Here is a 20,877-nt window from a genome sequence, read left to right on the forward strand (position 1 = left end):
CAGTAAAAGCCATTCGTGTTGTATACAATGAGCCACCTTTATTTCGGGCTACATTTGTATATGTTAGTGCCGCTTTTTCAGTATTCTCTTCTGCACTGCACACAAATGAATTATGATGAAGTCCTGGGCTACGTTTGGTTACGTTTCACGACACTAAAAGAGAAGAAAAAATATATTTGTGTTCGTTTCTTTCTCCCTTCCTCGAAAGTCGCCGATTTTACCCCACGCGTCTACACTTGAGAGAGGCGTTGCTGAGTGACAAATTTGGAACGGCGCGTTGAACATTGTGAACGCGCTTCTGATCGCTTCGTGGCCTACGACCGGTCAAGAATCGGGTAGCGATGACATCGTTAAACGAGAGAGCGAGAACAGGGTATGGTGAACGCCGATGCAATCGCCCGTTTTCGCAAAGTTGAGGCGAACTGCCGAGTAAAATAAAAAATGCGACGATCTTCCTTTGTCTTCGATGTCGTGGGAGTGGTGTTACATGTGTCTCGTGTTGCCGAAGTTGATGCCGCTCGCGTTGGCGCCCTTGTTGGTGCCGTACTGGAGGTTGATGATGCCTTCTCCCGCCCTCAACTGCTGCTCGCTGAAGTGCCTCTTGTTCTCCTCGGCCGGCTTGGGTCCCAGGCAAGGTCCCTGGTACTCCGGGTGCAGGTAGCACTGCACGTCGAAGTATGCTATCGTTAGAAATGTATACAGGGTGTGCCAATATGAAGGAGAACAATTCAGGAAGACGGTGAAGCGGGCAGGTTGGAAGTTTTGTAAGCAGCACGTAATCGAATGAGGACGACTTTGAACACCAAACAGGCACGGTCGACCAAGTGAAAGTGTATTAAAAAAAACTTGCCAATATAAATACTACAACAATGAAAAAAAAAGAAAAGAAGAAATCATGATCTCATGCGAGCGAAAAGACAAGAGCCATCAATGAAAGTCATTTCTTCTTTTGACAGCATTACCGAAGCCATGGCTGATGCACGGGTCCTCATGTTTCAGTAGATAAATAAAGCTCGTCCTTGATTCTCCCCAAGTCGTACTTATTCGTTTACGCGCCGCTTACAATGAAACACGTAATATTCACGTTTAACGCCAGTAATGTTTTCTCTCTCTTGCACTGAACTCAGAAAACCGCCACGATGCACATTGTCATGACGAGAAATAACTATGGTTATATGTGCACTAAAAACAAAGTTATATGTGCACCAAAATTTTTGTCACAACACAGATTAGTTCTTGCCTGGTATATTTGTGCATATTGGTGTATTGGTGCATGTTTATTTGTACAGACTGTGTACACCATGCTTGCGCGGACTCGTGTAGACAGTGGGAGTGGTGTGCGGCACTTGTGCCGACCGGTGGAGGTCGCTGGTTGAAGACAAACTTTTTTTTTTTTTTTTTTACTGAGTGGATGAATGGAGATGCCACTGTGAGTGACACTGCCCCCTGTGCAGCGAATGCAGGTGCTGTAGTGAGCGATAACACACGCGATGCTATAAGGCAGGCCTTCGATTTTCAACGCGACGATACCTAAATACCACTTGGCGCAGGAAACCGTAGGGCTGGATCGTTGATGAAAGGGAGCAGTAAATGCCAATCCCAAAGCGAGAATCACAGGTAGCTGAGTAGCACATGTGGCGGCGCATGATGACAAGTATAGTTTGAATTCGAATTTAGGACTAGCAGACTGCGGTATATAGCACAACGACGATTTTAAGCTACCCGTATAGTTGAGTTTGATACGAGCTGTACTTATATTCGGAGTTATGTACTACTATGCACCTTTTATTTGCCATCTGGTGTAGAGGGGGCAGAACATATCTTTTCTCAGGTACGAACATATCTCATGGTGACTCTCGACGCCAATGCAATTAACATTGAAACAATGTAGTGGCACACGACATTGCTGAAGACACCTTTATTTAGAACCTATAGTGATCAATGTGAGATTCCACTCGTTGAAGCTTTATGCGACACAATCTGGCTCCGATATCGACCCACTTTAATATGACCTTCGCTCGCCAGGGTCGGCCATGACGGTGACGGCATGACGTCGACTCTATGATGACGTCGCAGTGATGACGGTGGAATGATGACGAAGGAATGACGTCGAAGGAATGGCATAAACATGATTGAATGACGACAGTATGATTACGATGCAAAGACGAAGGAACTACGTTGAAGGAAGTACGTTGAAAGTGTTATGATGATGACGGCATGACGACAATAGGGTGACGTGTCTGAAATGATGACGATAATAGCACGACAGCGTGACAACAACTGGATGACGAAAGTCAGATGGCGAAGCTAGAAGGACGACGACTAAACGACCACAACGACGTCACGACCACGAGTACACCAGTACACGAATGGAGCACACTAGTAGGCACTTGGGTCACTGGGTTGGCTAAGAAGATAGATAAATACCGTATGTTCCGGTGTATAACACGCTGTTCTTTTCCCTAAAATTTTTCGGTGGTGCGTCTTATACAACGGCGCGTCTTATTTGTAAAATTTACCCTAATGAATATAGGAGTCATGGATGACGGAAGGCGACCATAGTTTCACCGCAACTGGGCGGCTGCGGCACGTATAGTTTGTGGAGGTGGCCAAGTGGGCTAATGAGGCGTGGAACGCAGTTCCCGCAACAATTTCACTGCAGGCTTCAGAAAACCGGTCTGATTACACCGTCTGCTCACATTGATAGGGACGCAGGCAGCGAATCGGAAGATAAGGGGCATTTGCCGATGACGCAGAGACCCGAATTGACCGAGCTCTTGGACAGTGCGGCGGAAGATGAGGATTTTGATGGCTTCGCCTTGACAACGTTCACTTGGGGAGAATAAAACAATTTCAGTTTGTGCATACGGAAAAGGGTGTTAGTTCTTTTTCTTGGGTTGCCTAAATATCTGGTAATTAGCGGTGCGTAGGAACTGAGTGCACCAGAATCGGCTAAGTACGGCATTTCGCGTCGAAGACACGTGCATGCGAACTCGTTAGTATCTCGTTGGAAAGCGTGTACCTTTGTATAAGACGTGTGTCTTATACAAAGGCGTGTCTCAAATCTTTTTCGTAAAAATTGATGTTTTTGGGGGTGCGACTTATTACCAGGAAATAAGATAGATAGATAGATAGATAGATAGATAGATAGATAGATAGATAGATAGATAGATAGATAGATAGATAGATAGATAGATAGATAGATAGATAGATAGATAGATAGATAGATAGATAGATAGATAGATAGATAGATAGATAGATAGATAGATAGATAGATAGATAGATAGATAGATAGATAGATAGATAGATAGATAGATAGATAGATAGATAGATAGATAGATAGATAGATAGATAGATAGATAGATAGTGCTAACTTCAATGCACACGGGGTAGGAAATGCTGAGCAAGTCCTCACCGCTCGTCCCAGCGCTAGAATGCACTGCGAGACCTGTGGGATGTTCCTCCGCTCCCAGAGGTCGACTGTCTGGAAGACGTCGATCTCAGGCACGCCCCATTCCTTGGCCGCGTTCTGGAACATCACGATGTTCTCCATCTTCTTGAACTGGCCGCCAGTGGTGTTGATCTTTGGAATGCTGCCCGGGTTCAGGGCGTTCATAAGCCTGCGGCAGAACAAAGAGAATGTTGGAGGGCGCGCGCGAAGAATTGAGCTTTGGTTGGGTCGAAGTGTATGCCCGATAGTTTAACGTTTTACAGCTGGCCCACAGACCTTTAAAGTTCATTAAGGGGTAAGTTACACAGACCCTAAAGACGGAAGTTAGTTGGTAAGGTGACATCTTTGAACGAAACAGCGGAAATGACGGGTCAAGGTGAGTGCCCCGGGCCCCACTCATGACACACTTGTGCAACGCTGTGTCCACTCATTGGCCTGCGTCTGCTTGTATGTTTCCCACTATCCTTGATCCGTCTCTTTTTGCACTGTTACCTTCAGAACATACATGACACCAACAACACTAAGCAGGATCAATCTTGACCTTCCTACTGAATGCCCGCACTGCGGCCACGAATACAACTTCGAACACATACTCTGGCTGTGCCCTGCCAACGCGGGCGCGGACTTTCCTGACCAGTCCTCCTGGGACTCATCACTCAGAAGCACAGAGCTCATCACTCAGCTCAAGCTGTCCAGAGGGCCCGGGCCATCGCCGAAGGACCCTGTCTACCTGCCAGGACCTGGGCGGAGCCGCCGGATTGATTGACGGGGTCTCCGGCCCGGCTTTAATTGTTTCCCCTCAGGACCTAAATAAAGTTCGTACTCACTCACCTTCAAAGATGTTTCACAAGTCACTTATGCATCTTATTTACGAAGAAGGCTCGTACGCTGCCAACAACCGCGCTCGTCGCTCGTCCGCACCGTCTCTTATCTCCACACGGCTCTGACCTTTATGCGCCGTGCATTCGCCGCTCAGTTTCCGTTGAAGCGATAGACCGCACGTACCTTCGCCCGCTGCTGCGGCGTATATATGCGCTTGCTGCCAGCGTTTTGACAGTCGTTATCTGCAGTCATTCAGTGTGATCTATTCATGTTTGTTTGTGCGCGCTCACACCACGCTTGTTCAATCAGTTGGTAATAGTCGGGCCACATTTTCCAACGCACGCTACACATGCAATGCTGCCCGGTACGGCAGTGCAGCGCTACAGGTGTGTCCCTTCGCACGCGCTGCCCACGGGAAGCGCTTCTCATCAACACCACCGTTTCACACGCGCCTTCTCGTGGTCATCGAGTCTCTCTTCATGTCGGTCTACTTACGCCGCAGCACACCTGCTTACTTAATGAGCTCATGTTTACTACAATTCATATTGCTACCAAAGCCGCTCACCTTACTTCGTATGACATTGCTGTGTTGCTATCGCATTCATTGCTTCGCCCTTAGGGCGAAACTGTGACATTTTTTAACGTGCAACCAAATGCACTGTACAAGAGCGTTTTTGCATTCCGGCACCATCGAAATGAGGCCGCCGTGGCCGCAGTTGCACCAACGACCTCGAGCTCAGCAATGCCGTAGCAACTAAACTTCCGCGGCAGGTACTTTATCCACGTTGATTGCGTTCACTTGTTAAAAGGGAACGCGCGCAAATGTGCGTCTATCGCTATGCTCGCACTGCAGCTGAATATGCTTGCCGAAGATTTGTCAATACATTACGCCGGGCATAGAAAGATGCATCTCAGTTTAACCTTGTGTAAAGGCCGGCACGTCCACTATCACTTTCACATCGTGCTAGCTTCGAAAAAACACCAACAACCTCATCGCCATCCGCCAGGCTGAAGAGACTCAACTTCCTCCTCATGCGAGGCGGAACCTAGCGGTTATTTCAGGAATAGGGCCTAACCTAGCTCTCTTCGAATAAAGTTTTCCTCATCTTCTGAAAAACAAGTTATTACAAATTAGGTACGTCATGCGGGCGGGCATCGGAAAGCGTATATAGCTACGCCAACTATCCTTAATGCGAGAAACAGAAATGACACACGGTGTTGCCATCCCGTGCTAGTTAATGTGGCCAAGGTTTGCCTCCTGGCAAACGCTCGCCCCCGCGGCGCAGCGCTTCCTCAAGGCGTGTGCCTGTCGTAGGTTGAGATTTGTATCACCCGTATTATGGCGGGAGGAGGGGGTGGTTTCTTGCTACCAGCAGCACCTGTTCTTCGGGACGAATGCGTCCGCACTTCCCCTCCTTGTCAGGACGCCAGAGCCCTCGAAGCTCGGGGCGAGACTTGGCAGCGCGCGACCATTCCGCGGGTCCTGGCTCCGGCGCGCTAATGAAAACATATCTCGAGGCAGCACCAAAATACGCCGTGGCCTCTGTTTCTCTCCGTCTCCCACGCCCACCGGTATAAACATACCGTCTCGAGAGAATGGGAACTGATGGTCTGGCGAAGCGAGAATGTTTGAGAAATGCGAAGGGGGCAAATACGAAAAGCGCTCCCGAGGAATCGCCAGTACGCGTTCTGTCGCCAAGCGAGACGATTTCGAGTACGGAAATGATTTGACGCAGAAAAATGTCCCGTTTATCATTGTTGCACAAGGTTTTTCGTGATCCACACCTGAAATATGAACTCCTCAGGGAGCCAAGGTATGCATCACCTCGTGTGCCAGTCGCCGCCAGAAAGCTGATGTTTCATTTTTGCCGCACTGTATTCTTTTTTTTTGTCTGATTAATCCCGAAGATAGTTAATGAATAGAACCAATTCCCACCTCCGTCGTCATAATTCTCAACACTTCTGTATTTAAATGTGTCATTGAAAATTACCGTATGGGAAAAATAAATAAATGAATAAAATTGAATAATCAATCGGATTGAAGAGGCATGTCGACGCGATAACTAGGAGATACTTTTGTACTTTTCCAGAGTTTTAGGGCAGAAAGAAAGCACGTGTGCAAAACTGAGGCAAACATGAGCCGACATGTAATTAAGAAGAAAAAGTTTCAACTAAAAAAAAAGAGAGACAGAAGAAAGGGGAAAGGCAGGGAGGTGAACCAGAGGGGAAGATCCGGTTTGCTACCCTATGCTGGGGAGAGAGAGGAGGAGGTAAAGTGACAGGAAAGTAAAGGGAGAGAAGTTAAGAGAGGGAGCACAAATACACAATCACAGTCGGTCACTGTCACCGCATACTATCACCACGCAGCACAGCAGCACTTGTCGGTGTATAAACATTAGTTCAGGCTAAAAGAATACAAAATAAAATAAAAGAATAAAAAAATGAATAGAGCTGAACTGGTGGTAAGGTCGGTCTAGTTGATTTCACCATTTCTGGAATATTATCGCGCGAGGAAAACACGGTACGTGTAAGACGTGCAACGCCCACAAGCACTTGCCAGCTGCAATCCCCTAACCCCTCCTCAACGTCTTCTCTAACGGGGTATCGTGTGTCCTGTGTTTTCCTCGTGCGCCTAAATTTTTACCACCGGAACAACAACTAGTCAAAACGTAGCTGTCTATATTCATCACTTTTCGTTCCCCATAACCATTTAAAGTAAATGTAATGCATCGCCAGAAAACTTGCAGTGCAAAACGCAAAAAATGAAAGCAAGAAATAGACATTTTTTTGGTCCTCTGCGCTCATATGTGCCAGATTTTCGCTTCTCCTGTAAATGTCTCAAATTGTTTTGTAGCTGCAAATGATAACAGCTCGCGTTGCTCAAGACATGCGAGAACCATCGCGGTCCTGCTGTAAAATCGCGAATGGTGCGAAAACCAATTGCCCAACGAAGGCTAGCGATCCCTCGTAATTGACGATCAATTATGCGAGTTGCTGCAAGTGATAATGTGGTTGGGTGTGCGTCAACGGGGCGTGAGTGATTACTTCTTACAGTGGCACTAATATCCAGTGAGCGTCAATGATGTCGTTGTCATGGTACGTAACTCCAAAACACATTCCTAAGTTATAGCTGCATTGTGAATATCTACTTGCTAACTTGCCATAGTGGCTTAGCGGCTTAGTGGGTAACGCCAAGTCATTGAGGAACAACGACTACCGGGCTTTGGCTAATCCCTCTTGCGGGATCGTGTCATTAAAGGTGACAAAAACAACTACCGGACCCGAACGACGGTATGCTGCTCCTCCGGCCGCTGTTAATCGCCGTTCACAAGAAAAGGTAGACGGCCCGCATCAACCGGCCTTGTTACAAAGGCAAGGTCGTCGGACACAGCCTTTGTAATAAGACTACTTTTTCTCGCGCTGCTCTCTACAAGAGTGTAATACCAGTTCTCGCCCAGCAAGCCGTGCTTCTGAAAACTACGTATGGCGTATGTTCTGCATAAAAGCTATGTTTTGTGAAAGACTGAAATCTGTTTCACTGATTTCGGTTGTGGAACTTACTTGCATAGTACGACGCCATCCCGAAGCACTTCTTCGTATGGTCCCTGGGGTAGCCGTTGTTCAAGCACCTCTTCGATCCAGTCCAAGATCTGGGATTCCAGTTCGGTATCGCGTTTCGATGCGATCTGCGTTGATGAAGATGAAAACTGAGTTTCCTTTCTTTTCTTTTTATGCTGTTATGATGCGGGTGCTAATCGTGTCTGCGGTAAATAATTTAATTAAGCTGCGAAATAATCATAAACCGCTTCAAAAGCGTATATGCTGTCGCCTAGTAATCTATTTTTAGCCTTTTCTGTGGTAAATAAAGTGTAAAGTAGCCCGCGCCTCTTTACAAACATCAATTAAAAATCAAACGAAATTTCGCCCCCCCCCCCCCCCCTAGAACACTTTTGCAAAATGCGCATTATGAAGGACAGATAACATTTCGCCGCCCACTTGAGGCAGGCGGGTGATGCGCGCCTTGCAGGGTTAGTTACCAGCCTGTCTGTGACTCTTATATGTCTCACTTCAAATAAATAATAATATCAAAATATAATTCACCATGCCAAGGCACAATATTTAGATGTTGCGCTCTGAAGCTATCATGCGTTGTACTATTGAAGAACCATTTTCTCTGAAGAACATTTACAAACACTTTGTGTAATGGTGTACTGACAGCGACCCACTTTGAAGTTACTTCTTAACCCCGAGCGCACAGCAGGAGTTCTGTTCGGAATCGTTAGTGCTTGGCACGCTACCCTAAATGGGCACTTGTTGACTTTTTCTTTTTTCTTCCTAAATTTGACGTTTCCTAAACATCTGCTCCGTATACTTCAACAAACCTCACTCGTTGTGCGCGAAAGCGTGACAGCTGCCTTGACAGTGACAGATGCCCTTGGCCGATCTTGTTGAAGAGCCCGGTGAAGACGCTGCAGGGAAGGCTTGCCTCGCGAAGGCGGAACTAACGCTTAGCTGGCTCCATTCGAGCGAACAGTAAGACCCATTGAACGTGACTCGGGCTGAGTCAGATCGCAGCAAAGGTATACACACACACACACGCACATGAACACTCTCCGCAAACAGGGCGAGGAGTCCTTGAAGAGAAAACGATGGCACAAACAAAAAAAAATGCGCAGAGGTTTCTATCCTGGCGGCTCTCCAGCAGTGGTGCAAAGCTGGCTGCGCTGACTCACGCCTACACACATGTGGAGAGAGAATGTCTCTTCACTGTGTCGGCGTATATACGGCAACGAACGGACTCAGACACTGACTCAGGAAGAGAGAGCCACTGTTTATAAGCGTGCGGCAGCTGATCAAAACTCGCTGCTATAATAGTGCGTTGGGAATGCGCATACGGCGTAATACATTTATGATCTTCGTGTGTTAAAGCGATAGCGTTAAGGACCCTGTGTCGCAGAAAATCCGGTGTCGGCGTCGTAGCCGGCGTTGGCGTCCCGTGAGCGAAAATTGCCGTGCATATTTTATACGGCACTATAGTTCTTATTCGATCACTGAAGTTGCTCACACCTTGTCTTACATTCTTTACAAGGGTGTTCCTCGGAATTTTGAGAATGACAGTCCACAAATAAATACCATGAAACAAAACACCGACAGCGCATGCCTTTTATGTTAACGCTACTCAGAGTGAAGTATTAAAAGTGCAAAACAATAACAGAAGATCGGCCCCCGCAAGAGGTCACATTTCTACCAGAAAGCTCGCCTTAGTGCAGAGCGTTCACCGCCAGCGATTACCGGTGAACGTTATGGTTACATAAGCCGCAGTTGCCGAAAAGCGTGAGAAGCAGTCAGGGATCTTTGAATGCTATCGCGTTCTACTTTTAAAGGTGATGCTTAAGCGTCCTGCAATTTTTTGTTCTCCGGTCGTCAGTGCGCTGCTCTCATTCTGGGCTCACGAGTTAACGATCAGTGTCATCGCAAGCAACGACTAAAACTGAGGCAGTGGTAATGCTAATTTCAGAATTATTGAACTCACGGCAATGTCAAGGAAACGAGATGCCGCAAAGTGGCGAGCTTTACTTTCTTTATACTTGACTGCCAGAGTGGACGCCTTGCTCGTACCTAAACATAACAAGGTGATTCCTGTGAACAGGTTCTCCTATAGTCATCGCGGAAAGCCTGTGAGCATGGAGCAAACACTGTCCCATTGGTCTATGTTTGCCTTTGCCTCAGCCAGCAAAACTCCTCTGAGAGGACAGGAGAAAAGTTCAAAAAGCGTTTTTATTATGCATATTTTTACAACTGCAATCATAGTTTGCAGCGAAGTTGCTGTCACGACTTTGCCTTCACCACGCGACGCGTGAAACAAACTTTGTTTCGAGTGGCCGTCTCTTTTTCTGCCACGAGCGCCTTATAGACTTTACGAAGAACTCAAAAGAAAAACTGTCAGGCATTCTCTCTCAAAGAAGGCCCTTGTCTAAGCCCACGGGCTCCGTTGCGCGTACGTGTCAAAAGATAGTCTGGCGTGAAAACGGAAACAGAACAGAAGGCGCGCCGGTGGTATATTCCTTTGCTTCTTAAGCTGCATGGAAGAAGTCCCAAAAATAGACCGCTTTCTTAACGAACAAGTGACACGAGCAGCTTCGCCCCTTGCGAGCCGGGGAAGACGAACTGCCTCCGTAGACGAGTGGCTAGCCACCGTACTGTAGGGGGGGAGCGGGAGCTAGCGTCAATAAAGTAAAGAAAAATAATATATGTGTCTTCGGTTACGCATTGCCTTTTGGCTCGTTTCACGAAGCGTTGTTCTTCACTCCTTGGTTGCTCCAGAGGCAGTAAATAACTCCTCGCAGACTCAGTCGTCTAGACGAAACCGAGCACAGCGAAAGACTGTGACAAAAATAAGAAAGAAAAGAAAAGCCTTTTGCAACGATGAGTGAATACTGATAGAGTACTGCAACACGCTGCACTGGAAAAAGAAGCTAGAAGCTAAGATTTCAAAAAATAGCTAGGGAAAGGTAAGAACACTAAAAAAGTTAAGAAAGAAAAGAAAGTTGGTTTACAGGCTTGTTTTACTGCTGTTGTAAACTGCTTTGTTCCGTCGTTAGTTCCGTTTTGACACTGCCAAAAGTTATGAATGAGTGAATGAAGGACATTGGGTGCACACATTGTAGAGATTTCTAATTTTATTTCCGGATGTTGCATTGTTGCCTTTAGGAATCTACACTTATGGACTGCACTGCAAACGTTTTCTGTCTCTAATAAATAAAACCTAACATTAAACAATACGTCAAAAGAAACAAGCGTCTAAAAGCGTAGAAGAGTTGACGCTTTTTGAAAGTCTTTGATGCCTGAAAAATGGAAAGCTGCCCAAGTCTGTCAATTTCGGCTTGGCCCTTGAACACTCCTGATCGAAGTATTTTTTTTTTCTTCCTGCGAGTCATATTTAAGGCAGTGCGCCAAGAAGTTAGTTTTACTTTAATAAAGTAAATTTAGAAAATAAATTTCAAAATCCAAGTTCAGCGTCTCTTGACCTCTAGATAAGTGCACAAACAGCACTCTCGAAAACTATAAACAGGCACTTCGACGTTACTCACGATAATATTGAAAAAAAAAGAGCTGTCATTGCTGTTCACGTGGAAGCCGATTGACTGTTTTGTTTATGTTGATTTCGGGACTTAGTATAATCAGCCAGAAGATGCCCTTCCGCCTTTAAGAGCAACACCAGAATCCAGTAAATCCACTAGACGTGCCCGTTTTGTTTACTGTCATGGATTGAGTGAAGGGCTTCTCAGCTCAACACAGACTAAAGAAACAAATTTCAACTGTCAACTACCAGAGACTACTTTTTTGAGAAGAACATAGAAAGAGCAAAACCTAACATGATCTCCTGTGAACGTATTCACAAAACCTGTTAAATTATAATTGTTCGTGAAAGCAAATTCCACTCAATCTTGATCCCAGACAAATCATTAGCGAAGCGGTCCAGCCAATGTCAAAGAGTACCTACGAACGATAACCTTCGTAAATTCGGTCTCCCCTCTCCCCCCCCCCCCTTTTTTTTTTTCTAGTATTAAACGCTGAGATCAGGTGAGCGTTTTTGTTATGGGAATCATAGGCCTTTGGAAACAAGGATATATATGACGACAGGTTATGCTTGTATGTATGTACAGCTCTGCGCCGTGGTCAGTGTTCGCTGAACAACGTCAAACGTAATATCTCGTGGAAACGTCATTTTGTGTACGTATAGCAGGCCAAACGTTGACATTGTATAATAACATTGGACCGCATCAGTCATCAAATGGACGTACTATTGGCATTTTCGTGTTACATTGCTTCGTAGCCGTGCACGATTGCAGTGAATGACAAATACTTGTCACATCACAGGAAATACGTCGAAAGAAAGTAGATAACAAAGCTGTTTTTTTTTTTTTCGTCGTCGCTACAAACAGCACGTTAAGTTGGTGGTACCTATGTGTCGAAAGCTGAAGAAAGTACATGAATGTAAACACCGAATACAGAACTTTACTGTCGTTTGCTGTGACAATGCAAGCAGTCTGTAGACTTCTCCACATTGAGCGCGTTGATATACAAGCCGTTTATTCTGAACACTGAAAGAACTAGTAAATGAACATACACACGGATCCTTTAGTACTATATTCATACGTCTGGAGCGCAGCTATGGTTCTATTGAAAAGAGTTCTCGCATTGCGAGGGAGCAAGGTCACCACTAGGAAAGTATTTATACGTCGTTAACTTAGTATGACATACACACTTTCACATGCGTTACGAAGCGCAGTCATGCGGCGACGTCACAACAACGATGTAGGAAGACGTAGTCCATATATGAGGGGACTTGATATACCTTGGAAAATTTGTATAGACACGCTAGGTAGACAGGCCAATGAACACGAAGTGCGCGAAGGGCACGTTCTCCCGTCCTTTTAGCTCCGTGACCACGTTTTACAATGCTAATAACCAGATGGCTCAGATTTTAACAATGACGTAATATAAGGCCGGACACCTTTATAGGTTAAGCGATTCCTTCTTACTTTTTTACCACACTGGTTGCCACGTGGCATATTTATTTTGAATAACTGCGCTGTTGCGTGCAAGCCTTCGTTAAGAAGATGCATTAGCGGCTTGTGGAAGTTATTGTCTATAACTGCTCCTAGGTTGATCTGTCCGTGTCCCGATACCTATAAGTACTTTTCATACTGTGGACTTCGTCAGCATCCGCTGCAGACACGAGGGCAAAGTACTTTTGGACACTTCAGGGTTGTCAGGTGCTGGGCCGCAGGCCCAGGTTACGGAAGGTCTAAGGGCCGCCCCAGCACGACGTACTCGGAGAGATACGTGTTCCACGGGTGTGAGATTACGAAGGCAGAGGACACACCGGGTATTGGAGCACGAGTGTCCCATTGGAGAAGCGATATTCGCGGTACAAAGATGTAGGGGACGTAGACTTCACCATCCAAGTCCAGTGGTTGCAGTTTCATGGTCCCAGCCACTATATTAATATAGCTGACAAGGTCACTCACTCACCTTCTTCACCCGACAGCCCATCTACTTCCTTTCTCTTCGATTCCCCCTAATTGCAATGTATGACACTCGCGTCTATGCCTTGAGACTTGAGAACGAGATTTCTGCACATGTAATATAACGTCGCCTTCGGAGAGGAAAGCGAACGAGCTACATCTTTTTAGACACAGCCTGCCACCCTTCAACCTTCTTTATGCAGAATCAAATCGTTTTGGTTCCACTCCTTCGGCAGACATTAATCAAGAATTTCCGGCGATTCCGGCAAGGTACGTGCAGTTTCTCGTATATGCAAAGCTTGTGGAAGGCGTTCCATTCTAAGGCAACCTTACTACTTGCAAAAAGTAATGTATCTTTACTTTTGGAGACATCTATGACTGTTGATGAACCATAGAATGCAAAAAGCACCAAGTGTACCATCACCGCAATTGCCGGTAGTCACCTGCCGCAAAAAAGAAGCAGATAAATAGTTGCGAAACGATATGCACAAGTGGACTTCATTTGTGTAGAGTGGTTTTCTATTCATGAAGTGTAGTTTCAGAAAGAGCATCAGTTGTTCACGCGTAAGCGCAATTACACTCATTGTATTTTTTCTATACTTCTCTCGAGCGAAATCGTTCGGCATCTCTCGAGGTTAATCTTACTGCATCGGGGGTTTGTAACGACCTTTCGAGGCATTCCATCCCCCCGCAAGAGAAGGCGCCTAACGCCCGCTTACGTTATCGGCTGTGCGCAGCCTGCAGCACGGTCTTGCTTTATTGTCTTCGCGAGCAGCATACACCAAAGCCCGAAGGCGGCGAGCTAAAAAGGAGTTCTCCGAAGGGTCATCAGCCCGAACGAAGCGAGACGATAAGACTTGAGGGATGGGAGGAGCGGCATCTCGCTCCTCTCCGAGCCACGAAAAGCAGCCGACGGCGAACTGGAGCGACCGCAACTTCCTTTTCGGGCTGTTCCTTCTTACCTTGCTTGCGATCTGCGCGCTGAGACCGTACGCCGGACCACGGTAAGCCATGACGACCACACTGGGCAGCAGCAGCAGCAGCAGCAGCCGAGGCGAGGAAAGCGCGAGGGGCAATTGACCACAGCAGCGGTGGGTAGACGGTGACGGCAGTGACGAGCCGGGGCAGACCACGACTAAGACCCACCGCCGACCAGGGCTCCTGGAACCCCCTCACCGTCGGGCACGGGGGGAAGGCAGGGGGGATAGTGAGGGGGGAGCCTACTAAATATAGAAGGCGCCTCACCGGAGGCTACCGCGGCGGCAGCCGCTGCAAGCGCCGCCCGAGAGCATCCTCTAAAAAAAAAAAAAAAAAAAAAAGAAGAAGACACCGTTGTGGTGAAGAAGACCCTTCGTCTTCGAGAGAGGGAAAAAGAACCCCGGCTCAGGTTCCCATAACGGGCTCCACCGCGGTGTACGGCACCGCCGTGGTGCTCCGCTCACCCTCCCCCTCTGCCCAGGAATTGTGCACCTTGGCCGCCGCCGCCGCCCGCACGATTTCCGGGGCTTGCCACGACGCCGCGTCGTTGAAAGCGGGGCCGGGGACCATTGCACCGAGAAATGGTGCCTTTCAAGAACAACAAAGAGAGAGAGATGCACGGGCACAAAACAAAGGGAAATGGCAGGCAGGCCAACCTGTAAAGTGAACACGATTTGTTACCCAGCAGGTGAAGGCGGAACAAGGAAGGGAGCATTATGAAATGAAATGTAGAAGACAGACATAGAGCATGTACGAGTACACTCGCATGGCAGTCAGTGCACGTCAGTTAAGATCTGTCAACGTTGAAGTCAATATTTTGTCTTTAAGAAGGCCTTCGAGGTGCTACAGACGTCTGGTGAAGTCGGCATCAGAGAATGATCTGTTCCGGAAGCGGTAGGTGGAAGAGACATTGACCTGGAGTTCTTTGTCACGTATCATCTTGTTCAACTTGCCCGCTCGCCAATGAATCACTGTACTTAAGGAGACTAAGTGCGAGCTCACAGTGCGGTTAAGCAGGGTGAACGACAGGGCAGAGATTGCATACCTGGCGCGAAACTGGTGCTCTTGAGTGATACCATTATCTGCTTAGACGCCAACTCAATTTAAGCAATGGAACCACAAAATCTTTCCCCACCTTTCCTTTTCGCCCGGTGCAGCGTGGCCAACCAGGCACTGTCTTGGTCAACCTCCCAGCCTGTCATTTAGCCTTTGTTTTCGATTTTCTTATCGGGATGGGCTGGTAAATGTTGACGTGCAAACTGCCGTTCATCTCGGCGGACACCGTGGACCATTTCTGGTATTTAACACGTTGATTTGATCAACACTTGGTGAAACCCGTATTGCCATTGTCAGAGATGCTCAGGCGGAAGAACTACCGGCCCAGCACGCCAGGCTGATCCCGCCTGTTGCACGACATCTGGATTTTATTTCAATATCAATAATCAATCAATCAGTTACAGAGTACAGTGTACTGTACATTGATCATACATGTCAGATAAGGAGCAGGGTTAGCAAAAAGGCAATTTAATGCCTGACAAAGTGCTGTAACCTGTCCCAGTCAATAAAGTGCACAAGGATCAGTGATGTATACATGTTAAAAATTAGAAACGAACAAGCAGCCACAGTTACACAATTTTTGATGACAGTACATAAAACATCGTTTCGAGGCCTGTTTGCAAGACTCAGTTGATAACAATAGCGTATTATAACATTTTTTTTATAGAGACAAAGCAAGGAATATGTGTAAATATCCAGACTTGTTGAATACAGGACCATGCTATTACTATTCACTAAATGAAAATGTGACAGATTCACGTCAATTTTAACAACTTGAGAGATGCCACCTAGAAAAAAGTCACTTTTGAAGCATTAGTAGATACGTGTGTATTTTCTTTTTAAACGCAATTACTGAGCGGCTTTCTTGCACGATGGTGGTAATTGTGGGATGTACATTCAGTAGTTTAGGGATCATATGCGTCAGCTTTTGTGTACCGTAGTTTGTCCGCATTCTTTCACTGCAGTATGTGATACGTCTAAAGCTGTATGTATGATGCCTTTGAGAATATGCATCGTGAAATGCTACCGCGTTAGACTTCAATTTATCATATATAACTGCCGCTATTTTTTTGTATATGATGTTCTCAAACGTTAATATGTTGTGCTTGTGAAAGAGCGGAGTAGAATGCGTTCTAGGGCGAACACCTTCGATTATCCGTACTATTCTCTTCTGTAATTTATGGATGCTTTCTTTGTTTGTTTTAGTAGTCGTTCCCCATATTAATAAACAGTAATGAATACGCGAGTATACTAGGGAATAATACAGTTGCTTTGTTACCCAAATTGGCAAAAAACATCTGATTTTCCCGATTACTCCAATTGAGCGTGAAAGATCGGTGCGAACTTTGTTTATGTGATATGTCCAGTCGAGTGTTTCATGAAAGATAATACCAAGAAACTTTTGGCATGTGACCCGTTCAATCAAATCTCCCCGAAATTTTACTTGAATGTCACGGGGTACCCTTTTATTTTTTGGTCGAAAAATAACATATTTTGTTTTTTTGGTGTTTAGTTCAAGCTTATTTGCTGTTAACCATATTGATAAGTGCTGAAGCCATCTGTTTGCTTGCTTTTCTAAGCTATCAATATCTTTGCCGGAGAAAAAAACGTTTGTATCATCGGCGTATAAAACCATGTCTGGAGTTAGCCGTATATTTATAATATCGTTTATATATAGGAGGAATAGCAGCGGACCTAATATAGATCCCTGAGGGACGCCGTACTTAATTTTATCCATTTTTGATATTGCATGCTGCGTGACGCAGTACTGAAATCGATTTGTTAGATAACTGCTTATTAACTTGAGGGAAACACCTCGTATGCCATATTGATTTAATTTCACCAGGAGAATTTCATGTTTGATCGAATCGAAAGCCTTTTTGAAATCAAGGAATATTCCAAGCGTGTAGTATCTCTGCTCGAAATTATTTATTATTTTGTCCTTGATAGACAGTAAAGCCTGTTCTGTACTTTTTTTCTTCTGAAAACCGTATTGCTGTTTCGTTATTATATTTTCTTGGCTACAAAAGTTTGTGATTCGAACGTATAAGACTCGTTCTATAACTTTTGAAAATATTGGCAAGACAGATATAGGTCTATAATTATTTAAATCATTTTCATTACCTCCTTTGTGAATGATTGAGACCCTAGCTATCTTTAATTTATCAGGAAATACTCCGGTGCTTAAAATCAAATTACATATGTGTGAGAGCGGCAGACTAATATACTGTGAGACTGCTTTTAATGGCTCTGCTTTTATACCATCAACACCTGCCGCAGAATTGTTAGGTAAATTCATGATGAAAGAATGTACTTCGGACTCATCAGTGGGAGCCAGAAAAATCGATTTTGTTACATTTTTGGTAATGTATGGTTCGCAGCCTGTGTCGGTACTAGCGGAATTTTCACAAGCTCCTGACTTCAAAAAATGGTTGTTGAACATATCTGCAAGTAATGTACCAGAGCAAGACTTTCCTTCTATCGTAAGCTCGGTGATGGTCTTTTTATTTGATGAAAATAAAAGATCGTTCATGGTATTCCAAACTGCCTTCTGGTCATTCATAACAGCTGCAAACCGATGTTCATAGTATTGTATCCGTGCCCGCTTTATGTCAGAGCCTAATTTATTTCTGAATTGCTTAAAATGCCGCAAGTAGTCGATTTGCTTTGTTTTAATAAATGTGCTAAATAGGTTATCCCTTTCTTTTATTCTCTTTAGAAGTGACGCGTCTATCCATGGCTTTCTAGCTTTTTTGGTCGTTTTGAGCAGTACAAGAGGGAAGGCCTGGTCATAGAGCTGTGTTATTTTCAACATAAATGCTTCGTAAGCATGTACAGGTTCGGTTATTTGTAACATTTCACTCCAATCTGCCGCAATAACTAACCCTTGAAAAGTTTGAATTTTCTCAGTAGTAATCTTTCTGTAATAAGTAGGGTTGATTTTCTTCCACTTTGTTTTATGTGACCTAATGGATGCGAAAATTGGAAAATGGTCACTAACACCAGGTATAACAACTCCGGCACATATTTCACTTTTACAGTTTGTAAAACACAAGTCATGAAGGGTTTCAGACGTTTCTGTCACCCGAGTAGGCACATGGATTTGGTTCTCATAGCCGAAACACAGCATAGTGTCAAGAAGGTTTTGTTTGGTGGCAGAGGTAGACAACATATCTATGTTGAAATCGCCCGTTACAATCACGCGTGCATCTTGCAGTTCACAAAATTCCAATAATTCGCGAACAAAGTCTAGGAAGGATGATGCAGTTCCAGAAGGAGGCCTATATATTACCACTAGGAACAAGTTTTCCGACCTCACCATGACTGACTCAAAATCAGAAGCCATAACTGTATATTCACTTATAACATCAAATTTCAGACTGTCGTGGATATAAATTGCCACACCGCCACCTCGTTTATTCTCTATACAGACTATGACGCGATTGTAGCCTGTAAAGGGCACAGCGTCTTCACAGCTCGTGAACCAAGTCTCAGTAAAAGCTAAGAAATCGAAATTGTGCTTTAAGGTGTCGAGCAGTATGTCAACCGCCTCTTTTTTATTTCGTAAGCTTTGCGAATTTAGATGAAGTAATGATAACTGTTTTTTATCACGGGAAAGGTTTAGTCGCTGAAAGGAATATGCATCGTAGTAACAATATTTTCTGTCATGCGCCATAGTGACGTGCGGATCCGGTACTGGCTGTCTTCTTTAAGTTTAGCGAATTTTTTCTAGGTCTTGCTCTGTCACGATTCTGATTACTCGATCACGTGGGGTGCGGCGCACAAAAAGCTTTCCATTTCTGTGCCATGTGAACTGATATTCTTTTGAAATCCTGCAACCCTTTGCCCTTTCCGTGTAGCCCCCGACTATAAGGGTTGGCCTCTAAAGATGACTGATTAGCTCCACCATGATGATGAAACGTTTGTTATTTGGGAAATCAATAGAGAAACGAAACTGTCAAGTCATGCTGTGATTTTTGTTCTTTATTCTTCTGCCCTCCTTCATTTATGGCCCTTCATTTATGCAAAGGGTGCCCTCGATTTCATTTTCCAGAAAAGTACTTTGTTGTACGCTGTGAGGTTTTCATTGAAGAAAATGTTTGACTTTGCTTTCCTTAATTCGCTTTTCTTCTCAAACCACCTTTCTTTCATAAGGCGAGACGAGAACCTGACTTTCACAATGTCAGTTTTGTCATTTGTCTTTTCATTTTTGGATGGTATGCGGTGAGCGGCCTCGACGTCACACTCGGAAAGTGGTGGAAGCTCAAGATCAGATGCTAATTTGTTCAGCTTTTCTAGAAGGTTTTCATTTGTGTGCTGGGATAAGCCGTGCACTTCTAGATTAAGGCGTCGACTGTACTGGTCTAGTTCGTTGATCTCGTGTTTGAGCTTATCCACTTCTTTTTCTTTAGCCACAGCCTCAAGTTTCACGACCCGTTTTTTTAGGTCCGAAATGTCATCTGACTGGTGCTTCAGTTTCGCCATAGCTTCATCATATTTATTTGACATAACCTTCACCGACTCTTCAATGTTCTCAACAGTTGTCTTAATTTTTTGCAAAGCATCGACCTTCGATTTGATGGTTAGCAGTTCGTTTACCTTCCGGTGAATTTCTGCTAACTCAGAAGCAAAGCTTGTTTCTGAACCGGTAACTTGACACTCTGAACGACCGGCAGCATGAGCCACCGACTTGCAGGTTGCGCATGCCCACGACTTTTTAGCCGCCGCCGATTTTTTTTTTTTTTTTTTTTTGTAGGCATTTTCTGTCACCCCAGAACATGTACCAATGTGGTAATAATATCTACATTCAGAGCACAAAAGCCATAAATCACTGTCGTTTATCTTGTCGTTGCAATTGCGACATGTGTCACCCATACTGTCAGTCAAGCGAAAAGCACTTTGGGCACTCAGCAGCAGAAGAAACCAAAAAATAAGAGATTCATTAAAAGTGCTAGGAAGAGCAAGAGCAAACCAACCTGCAATGTACAAGGCACGCTTTTAGAAGCCGCTGCGATGCCTCGATGGTGTCTCTACTGCTGCCGAGTGCACAAATGCCGTAGAACCGTGTAGGAGACGTCCTTTTATGGAAGCGAAGGTACTTGTCCGCCAGGGGACTATCTTTGAGCCTCCGCTTGACCAATGGCTTGTTTCCTTTCTTCGGCGCGTGCTCCAGCAGGCGCTGACAGTGATGACGCAGTTTCTGCAATGTACAAGGCACGCTTTTAGAAGCCGCTGTGATGCCTCGATGGTGTCTCTACTGCTGCCGAGTGCACAAAAAAAATTGCCACCATATCTGGAAGTTGCCCGACTGCAGTGCGGCCGAATTTTCCCGTTTATTAAAGCATAATTAATAGTACACATCTATGATTATGAGAGATAAGGAGTTCTTTATTTAAGAGCAGAGAGGTTTGCAGACATAAATGTATTCGCCAACATGCTACTCTGCATATTAGTAATCGGGAAGGCGCCACGGGGCCATAAGAGGAGGGCAGAAGAATAAAGACCAAAAATCAACAGCTGAATGACGTTCGTTAAATC

The 20,877-nt window shown here is 45.2% G+C and overlaps 1 protein-coding gene across 4 annotated transcripts in view; it reads right to left on the reverse strand.

The window, feature by feature from the left end:
- Positions 1-18: 18 nt before the first annotated feature.
- The window catches only part of LOC119460934 (muscle-specific protein 20), a 28,737-nt gene continuing 7,878 nt past the window's right edge, over positions 19-20,877 (reverse strand). Inside the window, exons 2-5 of one of the 4 annotated variants that reach the window (XM_049673258.1) lie at positions 14,268-14,332; positions 7,835-7,959; positions 3,416-3,620; positions 19-663 (exon numbers count right to left, since the gene is read on the reverse strand). In XM_049673258.1, coding sequence (XP_049529215.1) covers positions 484-663; positions 3,416-3,620; positions 7,835-7,959; positions 14,268-14,318 — 561 coding nt within the window. In that variant the 5' untranslated portion in view covers positions 14,319-14,332 and the 3' untranslated portion in view covers positions 19-483. Of the gene's footprint in view, positions 664-3,415; positions 3,621-7,834; positions 7,960-8,374; positions 8,501-14,267; positions 14,469-20,877 lie in introns of those variants that run through there. The other 3 variants (XM_037722075.2, XM_049673260.1, XM_049673259.1) reach the window with 3 other exon arrangements.

This window comes from Dermacentor silvarum, chromosome 8, assembly GCF_013339745.2.
Source record: "Dermacentor silvarum isolate Dsil-2018 chromosome 8, BIME_Dsil_1.4, whole genome shotgun sequence".
NCBI lineage: Eukaryota > Metazoa > Arthropoda > Arachnida > Ixodida > Ixodidae > Dermacentor > Dermacentor silvarum.